Raw genomic sequence first — 10040 nt, forward strand, 5'->3', positions numbered from 1 at the left:
AAACCGCATTAATTGGAAAACCCGGGCGTTAATTGTAAAATCCGCGTAAAACCACAGGTTACCTAAAATCCACGTAAGAATCGCAATAGAGTGCGGCAATAATTCTGTCATAAGTTCCGCCACAAGCAATAATTACTAGTGATGAAACGGATAGTAGTTCGGCCGGATGCCAGATGCCGGATACTCGGCTCTTTATTTTCGAATATAAAATTTTAAGAAGCTACATGTATGCATGAAGCTATTAAAGGATTATATTTTAGGGAGAAGTAACACATTTTTGCATAAAAATAATGAACGATGATCAAATTTTCCGTTTCAATTGAATATACTTTGATAGAGTAACAAGTTTTCTGCGAGGAATCTTAAAGATTTTTTTTTCTGATAAGAATTTTGATGATGATGGTATTCTTTTGGATATTTTGAATTAATTTTAATACTGGTTCGATACATCCCGACAGAAAATCTTTTTAGAGCATATAAAATATTTTGCGACGAATCTTCTGATAGTTACAGCCCATCGCAAGAGATAAAGCTGAATCAAATCTTACACACGAATCTCCCGGCTCTTTTTGGCACTCTTTGGCATTTGCCAATACGAAGTGGCAAGTGAAAATAATAGTCAGCGTCGTGTTCAGGAAAAAAAATCGATTGTTAGCAAAATCGATTGTTATGTGAAAACATTTTGAATCGATCGCAATCATTGTCCCTAAATTTGGTGGTCATTAAACTCTAAGCAGTACCCCCAATTAACGAGGTTTGCTAGAGTTCATCTCTCAGCTCCTCGCAGTATTGTTTACAGTGAAAGCTTGTCTAGTGTACGAATCAAAGTGAAATCCATTGTCACCGTCGACTGCTAAAAAATCTTTATTTTTGAATTATGTATGAATGATGTCAATCAGCTATTTCAGATTTATATACTGTTATTGAGAAATTATTCAATTTTTCCGGATACGGGATAGTTACGCGCAACAAAAATTTAATTGGAATATCCACATGAAAAACCGTGGTAAAAACCCGCGTGAAAAACCTGGGTGTATTCCATTTTTAAACTTTATTTTGTGGTAAAAAAACGTTGCCTAAGACACTATTCGATCCAATAACCCGTGTAGGCACTATATTTTATTTTCTGAAATGATCCCATCTTTGCATAAGCCCCTTAAAAAAATAGTCGTGATCCAATTTAAAAAACCAGTACCGTGGAAAGGCATAGTAGCTAGTGCCGAAACAGTTGGAAAAGTCCAGCTAAACCAAAAAGATGAAATTCTTTTTTTTCCCTTGTGAACCACTGCGTCTATATTTTTGAACTATTGTGGTATGCCCCATTTTTTTACTATGCTTCAAGCCTCTCTACTGCTTATTGATGAATAAGTAGACTGAAAGCTATAGCGAGATAGGTGCCAATCAGGAATAATCTGTTTGATAATTTTTATTTCACTTCATTCGAATTTGTATACATCATATGTAGCATTGTAATGTTTGCACTATTCGAGCAAATTGTCAAGAATCCAATCCATGTAATTAGTGACCCTCGTGTAAACTGCTGGTAATGTCGTCCTTCCGCACGGCGGTCCAAAGCTAACGATTCCTACCAGATACCAATGACCGTTCACACTGGCCATTAACGGACCCCCTGAATCTCCTTCGCAAGAATCACGAATAATTCCTTCAGGTGATCTTGCGCAAATGTGTCCTTTGTTCAGTTTAACACGACTATAGAAAAATTTTAGTTCTTCGTCGCATATTTCAGGATCTATTGTGTTGAGATTGGCGTACAATTTGAAGGGACTGCTTCTACCTGAAAATGCCGAACAAATTTAAATCTAATTCCCTTGCACTACGGCAGTGTGCTCCGCTGAACGGAGCACTGCGCCGAAATGTATGCATATTGCGCTGGTGTGATCGATGTGTATTATCACCCTGATGTCGTCGATAGACGACGCTCGTAGCGAAAGGGTTAAATTTAAATTCTTGAATTACTATTTGAAAAGCATTCGACACTTACCCGTCTCTGTAGCTCCCCATCCTACGACGCTAACATTGGTATTGCTGAATGAATTCCGCAAAAGTGTACCAGAAGAAGGCAAACAAATAGGAAGAATAAAATCTGTGTAATTCTTTGGAATCGCCGTCTTTAGTTTTAAAAGCGCAATATCGTTTCTGCGAGATACATATTGTTCATGAAGAATAATTCTTTCAACATTTGCGAACACAACAGGATCGTTGCAATTATCATACTCGTCACAGTCTGGGTCGGTGTTCAGATTCCATTCTCCAAGACGCAGTACCAATCTGTTGAGTCAACTGTGCAGTTACAAATTTACTTCACTTTATCAACCCGAGTATACTTACTCTTCCGGCATCAGTGTTCTCACGCAATGAGCAGCGGTGATAACATAGCGCGTATTGATCAGTGTCCCACCACATCGCACCTCTCGGGAGCCATTCGTGTTATACTCCAGGGCAACTGTCCATCGAAACTGATCTATACCAGTCGGCTCTCCATTAAGAATTCGATCCCCCAAATTATCAATGCCACAAACGGTAGTGTCCGGTAAAGCCATCCTTGTTGGAGGAGTTTCGTCAGTAGTCTTAACTGAAAAAACAGGATCTGGAGATGATGCTGGTGGCTGCGCATCCGAGGGATTCTCACAGCAAACCTGCAATAGGATACATACAACAACATTACGTATTGGAATAAACATTTCATTCAGTATCACCATTCTCTTTCCGCAGATACTAGCCGCCAAGAATCGCTCATCGTCCACCGAAATGAACGAACTGTACGCTAATTTGTATAGTGTTGGGCATGAATCGATGGGTACACAACTTCCGCGCATTGCATTCTGCGTCCGACAGGATCCTGTAGAAGCTACACAAAAAAAGGTAGTTACATTTTCGATCAACAATTACGATTATGTTCACCTATCTTTTGTGCATAAACTAAAGTTAAAGCCACAAAGATGTAAATAAACAGGAACTGTGACAACGAACTCATCATCGAGCGTCCAGTACTCACTTTACGTACGTTCGAACTGACCAACTTTTTACAGAGGGGAACCAAACTACCTTGTCCTGCGAAAAGAGAGATTCTCGCGACTTATGGCTCTTGGAGAGATCGTTGGATTAAGCCGGGGATTTTGCTAATCAGCACTATGGATGAACACCAGAATGTACCCGATCGGTGTGTTGAAACTTAGGCTTCGGGGAAATTATATTCATTATTATTGTTTATTTTTTTGGTATTCCACCTTCAAACTGTATGCCGCTAGTAATGATCTGTGCTGAGAATTTGTGCTCTGAAGAGCACTGCCAATACGCATCCCATTAATTATCTCAATTTGCTTCCGTCTCTCCATCGCAGCGTTTGGTTAATCCAGCTGTGCTAGAGCAACGAAAAAAACAGCGAATAGCGTGGAACAAATCTCAATCAAATCTTAATCATATTTTTCTTCTTCAATAACATCGCGTTCCATAGAGGAGATTTGCCTTCTCAAAATAGCACCACTTGAATAAATTGTGTTTGTTACTGGTCCACTCAGGATCCGTACTACTAAAGAACCACTTATAACTTGGGGATGGAATGATCAAAACCGATATAGATACTTAGTAGGAGTACCGGTAAGCTTCTTCTTTTTTTTCAAAAAATTATACTTTATTCTGCAAAAATGGTTAACAAAGTTAATATTCAAAGTATCGGATCCCTTCGCGGAAATAATCGGCCGGTTTGTCGGTTAACCACGAATCGATCCAATTTTTGACTTCATCAAAATTGGAGAAGTCAATCAGGCCATGTTGCATCGATCGAAAAAGGTAGTAATCGGACGGAGCAATGCCTAGAGAATACGGCGGGTGGGATAGGACCTCCCATTTTAGTATTTCCAAGTATGTTTTGATCGGTTTCGCGACATGCGACCGAACATTGTCGTGGTGCAAAATAACTTTATCGTGTCTTTGCTCGTGTTTTGACCGTTTTTCCTTCAGGGCACGGCTCAATTGTCGCATCAATTGTCGCATCAATTGTCGTCAGTAGAGGTCCCCCGTAATGGTTTCATTCGGTTTTAACAGCTCATAGTACATCACACCCAGCTGGTCCCACCAAATAGACAGCATAACCTTCTGGCCGTGAATATTCCGCGCGACCGTCGATGTTGATGCGTGGCCGGGGTATCCATACGTTGCCCGACGTTTAGGATTGTCGTAATTGACCCACTTTTCATCGCCAGGAACGATTCGATGCAAAAACTGCTTTCTTTTATGCCGTCTCAACGGCTTCAATCCATACGGTACCCAATGTCCTATCTTTCGAATCATTCCCATTCCTTTAAGCAATAGGGTATGGTTTACTGAGCTTCTCCAAGCGTATATCTGCAAGTTCTTGTTGCGTTTGTGACGGGTCTTGATCGAGTAAAGTCTCCAATTCTTCATCTTCAAACTTTTTTGGCGGTCCGGAACGTTCTTCGTCTTCCAAGTCAAAATTACCACTTTTAAACCCTGCAAACCACGTCTGACACGTTCGCTCGGTTGGAGCATGGTCACCATAAACTTCCACCAAATACGATGACATTCCGAAGCTTTTCTCTTCATATTGAAGTCATGAAGTAACAATCCCCACAAAAACACTCGTTGGTACGAAATTCGACATATTCGAAGCGGCAAAAAGCTATGTTGTTTACGCTTCAACTTTTTGACATATACTGACATAGACGTGCAAGAACAGTAGTTTCCCAACGAATGTCTGGAAATTTAATTCAGTCGAATAATAATCATGTTACGCCATCTGTTGTAAAACCGAAGAAACTTACCGGTACACCTAATATTAGCTTTCTAATAAACTGCGAATATTCCTTGTGATACCCTATAGCATCAACTCTTCGGCATTTTGTTTCAAATCTGGTCATTTAGGCAGCATCCCAAGCAATCTTTTTGAGCTTCCGCTTCATAATTGCCTAATATTTTTCTATTCGAAGGAATTGGGTGCAATAGGGTGAACTTTGTTTTTTTTTTTATTCTTGTCGATAAAATCCATCCCATTGCTACGAAGCCGCTGGACAAACTCCCGGCTGTATTGGTGACTCACCAAATTGGGCCATAACTTCACAGGTCCTTTGTTTTCTTTCTGAAATACAGCACACGTATTATGGGGCATGCTTCTTTGTACAACTACGGGCCCATCGTCTTGTGTGGAAAGATGAACTTGATTTTCGTTTCACCTTGCCAAGTAATGAACTCAATACTAACGATTAATGAATGCGTACTTTCCTGTAATCAGATGTTTTGAAAATACATCAGCTGGTGATGCTCTCTTACTCCCCGTACTCACACCGAGAGAATACCTTCGACGATGAGATTAGGCTTGGGCGATCTTTACAAAATGATCGATTTTCTAAAAGGCGTAGGGATCGATTCACTGTTTAAATCGGTACCAGCGAATCGATCTTTGCTGAATCGATTTTTGAAAAATCGAATGCTTTTTTTTACATTTTTTACTTATTCCATACAAATGTTGTCTTTTCATTACACAATGAATAATTTGATGTCTATTAAAACATCAAAGACATTTTTTTTTGATTTCCCGCCCAGAAGATAATATTTTCCAGGGTATTCATCTTGTATCGTCACGGAATTACTTAAAGTAAATAAATTAATAGAAAATTGTTATCAGAAATTCAACAACAGATATTCATCCAAAACTCCGCTAGTAATAATCCCATAAAATACCGTGCCATTTTGGTAGTAGGTCCAGTTCTAGAAAAGAACGCTTCAGCTGGACCTGATGTTACCATCCAAGTCCGTCAAAATTTTCCATGTCAGCCACATAGGCATACGTCAATAAGATCGGAAAGATCGAAGAGGAAACGATTGATTTTCGCGTTTTTTTTTCAGTACAAAGAATCGATTCAAAAATCGGAATCGGAGAGGAAAAAATCGATCTTTTAAACATCGATCCAAGATCGCCCAATCCTAGGTGAGATACTAAAGATCTCAAGCAGTGTTGCCACATTTTAATCTGTACCAGAGGAGTTAAAAATCTTTCTCATCTGTACTTTTCCTTCTAAAAATCTGTACCATCGAAAATATTCGTTGTAGAAATTTAGCATGAAAAAATACGCATTTATTTACTGCAAATACTACATTTATATTTGCAAGTCTTCCGTGTGTTTTACAATGCTTATACATAGTTGTTTTGAATCTAGATTGAGTACTATCATGAATTCAAATTTTGAAAAAAAAATCGCTCCAAACGATACTGCGTCGTAAAAATCGACCTTAATGTTGCTTTGTTCGAATGTAAGAAATTTCACACGATGAAAATATATGTACCAATCTGTACTTTTTGACGAAAATCTGTATTCTGTACCGTACAGAATCTGTACCAAAAACAACAAAAAAATCTGTACCTTTCCAGATGAATCTATACGTGTGGCAAGACTGATCTCAAGAAAGCAAAATTCTGCGATCGATTAAAGTCGTTCGTTAACTGGCATAATTTTAACTGGACTTTTTACTTATTGACCCGAAAAATTGCTTCGAAACAGGCTATTGAAATTACACAAACCTGTATATAAAATGGCGCCCGCTCGAGAATCCACTTAGTTATGATTGTGCAATGGATGGAGCATGTCTTCTGTCGCTCGCCAAAGTGCTATGCTACGAAGTTTTGATGATAATTCTATACGGAGAATACGAAATTTTGATATGGGGTAGATAATATTTCACCACGTCAAAAAACCGCCTTGTTTGACAAAAGCAACAATGCCAATGTTGAATGTTTTACAAAAGCTTTGAGAAGATTGGTGCGGAAGCTCACATGAGTTCCGTACATCATTGGTTTTTATACCGTAAGGTGCAGAGAGTTTGTGTACTGGATCCCACGTACGGGTTGTTAATCTCATACGCTGCCAAATATATATGAATGGTGGTGGAAGAACAAATATAAAATCGTCTGTAAATATCTAGAAGAAGAGATTCATACTGGCAATAGGGACGCAAATCTAGTGTATTGTTCTCACGATCCTTTTCAGGACCACCAACCAGTTCGTAAGGATCGAATGTTATGCATTTTTCCTGTATCAATTATAATTCAATACTTCTACTCAGTCTTTCGAAAAACACTAACAAATTTGTGCGCGATGTTCAAATCCCATGTTTTTGTTTAAACACGCACAAACTTTCCGCTAGTGTTAAATGTTTATCACAACACAAACATGTTTAAATCGCACGCGTTTCTCACATATGAACAAACATGGTGTTCATTATTCAAACACATCATCAGTGAGTGAAAGCATCATAAGTAGCGTGGGTTGGCATCATCTAAGAAGTGCTGGGATATTGATGTCTTGCTCCTTGTTGAATCCCATGATTCTGGCTAGGTTGATTTGTTGTAGGTTTCGAAAAGACACTATACATCCCCATAAAGCTAGATGTCCAACCTCTTCCTGCCAGTTTTGTAACCTGGTTGGATCCGTGCTGAATTTTGTTGGCTTTGGCAAGAACAAACACCAACTACCGTAAATCTTTGAGGGTCAAACCACAATGGAGTTATCCAATGGTCTGCAATGGTTGACCAGTTTTTCAGACTGCTCACTCTCAAATACTATTCCGAACCATCCAGGATGGTCGCTGACACATCATTGTAAAAGTTTAAATGTACATTGAAAAATTTAAATCATGAATTTCGTTCTAATATGAACGCTCGAATCTTTTTCCCTAAGCCTCTTGCGGGCCATTTCGAGCATTTCTGGTGTACATTCTATCCAGATTTATTTTCTCTTGTCCTGTACAAAAACATTTTACTTGAACTTGACTTTATGGATACTGTCAACGGCAAAACGGTGCGAACTTTTGCCTCACGAGCAATTTTTCGTCTAATCCGATTTCTACAAAAAAAAACTCTTGCAGTTTTTCACAAAAAACGAATACGCGCTATGAACTACAATAGAATGAAGGTATTCTTCACACTGTAATTTCGGACATTATTTCAAATATCTTGATCGCAATGCATCAAAATATATTTTGTCTCGACTCTTGTGTTATACTCATTATAACAGATATGGTCAGTTGAGTGTCAGCAGAAGAGAATTCATCCGACACTGGGAAAAAGCTAATTCCTTCATTCGTTAATAAATTTTGATAATTTGTGGAACTGGATGAAACACAGGACACAGGAATGATTTAATTGATTTTTTAAAACAAACAAAACTTTTCAAAAGTAAAACTTTGAACTAGGAAAACCAACGAATCGAAATAAAAGGACATCTGAGATGAAATAACCAAAAAAAAAAACAAAATAAATAAAAAACGCTGGAGAAATTATTCACGATCCATCAGTCATTCTGCCTGTGATCAGACGGCAACGAGGCTTTTCCAATGGCTTCCTGAATGACGAGAGTTTAAGTTTTCCAGAAGTTTGAAGCCCTTCTAATTCAACTGACGATGAAATCATAGCGGACAATAAAAGTTTAAGCTTAAAGTGTCTAGAAAATAAACGAACGAACGAACTAACGAAACAAACAACCCACAGGGGGTCTGTACACATGCGAGCAGTATGGTTGAGTACCCCAAGGGAAGGTTGAAGTTATTAGCAGCAAGTTCGATACTGTAAGTTGCTAACTGCGGCGTATATTTTACAAACATATTCAAAATAAACATGCAATAAATAGTCTATGTTAACTATGCGATCGTGTCCCTAACACAACCCCTTAACTTTTTTTTTTTACGTCATTTGAAGTATTACTTTGCAGCTATTCTTGCAAATTGTCAAGAATCCAATCCATGTTAACTTGTGACTCTCGTGTAAGCTGCGGGTAATGTCGTCCTTCCACACGACGGTCCAAAGCTGAAAATTCCTACCAGATACCAATGACCGTTCACACTGGCCATCAACGGGCCCCCTGAATCTCCTTCGCAAGAATCGCAAATAATTCCTGGAGGCGATCTTGCGCAAATGTGCCCTTTGTTCCGCTTAACACGACTATAGAAAAATTTTACAGTTACAAATTTACTAGCATCAAACCGAGAATACTTACTCTTCCTGCATCAGTGTTCTCACGCAATGAGCATGCGGTGATAAAATAGCGCGTATTGATCAGTGTCCCACCACATCGCACCTTTCGGGAGCCATTCGTGTTGTACTCTAGAGCAACTGTCCATCGAAACTGATCCATACCGGTCGGCTCTCCATAGGGAATTTGTTCCCCAAAATCATCAATGCCACAAACGGTAGTGTACGGTAAAGCCATTCCTGTTATAGGAGTTTCTTCCGTAGGCGTCGTAACTGAAGAAATAAGATCTGGAGATGACGTTGTAGACAGCGCACCTGGGGGATTTCCGCAGTAAACCTGCATTAGGATACATGCAACAACATTACGCACTTAAAAAACATTTTAGTCGATACTACCATTCTCTTTCCGCAATCACTCACGCAAGCAATCACCGATCATCTGCCGAATTAGAAGAACCGTACGCTAGTTTGTGAAATTCCGGGCAAGAATCGATGTGCACACAGCTTCCGCGTTTTGCATTATGCATTAGACAGGAAGCCGAAAAAGTTACGGTTACACTTTCGATAACTGATTATAAGTTAGTTTACCTGTTTCTTGAGATGATACTAAACTGGAAACCAGAGAAATGTAAATGAACAGATACTCCCACATCAAACTCATCGTTGAACGTCCGGAACTTACTTCACGTACGTTTGAACTGACCAACTTTTTACTTAGAGAAACCAAACTATTTCCACTTGTGATAAGGAAGATGCCCGCGTCTCTTGACTCCTGGAGAGATCGTCGGGTTAAGCCGGGGATTTCGCTAATTAACACTGGTAATACACCATATTGTAATCAATCAGCGTGTTAAAATTTATGCTTTGGGAAATTTTATTCATTATCAAGTTGCTTCGGTCTCGTCATCGTTTCATGAGCATACACCTCGCTTTGAGTTGTCCGGAAAGTTCGTTACGATTTTTAGGAAAACAAAAGCAACACTTAATTATAGGCATTTATTTAATTTTTGGTACTAGTTTTGGTACACAATAATTCGCC

At 39.0% G+C, this 10040-nt stretch overlaps 1 protein-coding gene across 1 annotated transcript; it reads right to left on the minus strand.

The window, feature by feature from the left end:
• Positions 1 to 1408: 1408 nt before the first annotated feature.
• Positions 1409 to 3071, minus strand: LOC129768728 (melanization protease 1-like). The gene is made up of 5 exons (XM_055770566.1): positions 2923 to 3071; positions 2718 to 2869; positions 2350 to 2657; positions 2003 to 2289; positions 1409 to 1795 (listed from the first exon to the last, which is right to left on the minus strand). Exons 1-5 carry the CDS (start codon positions 2996 to 2998, stop codon positions 1482 to 1484), a joined length of 1137 nt encoding a protein of 378 aa, XP_055626541.1. The 5' UTR covers positions 2999 to 3071; the 3' UTR covers positions 1409 to 1481.
• Between the last annotated feature and the right edge of the window lie 6969 nt (positions 3072 to 10040).

This window comes from Toxorhynchites rutilus, chromosome 2 (assembly GCF_029784135.1).
Source record: "Toxorhynchites rutilus septentrionalis strain SRP chromosome 2, ASM2978413v1, whole genome shotgun sequence".
Classification (NCBI taxonomy): Eukaryota; Metazoa; Arthropoda; class Insecta; order Diptera; family Culicidae; genus Toxorhynchites; species Toxorhynchites rutilus.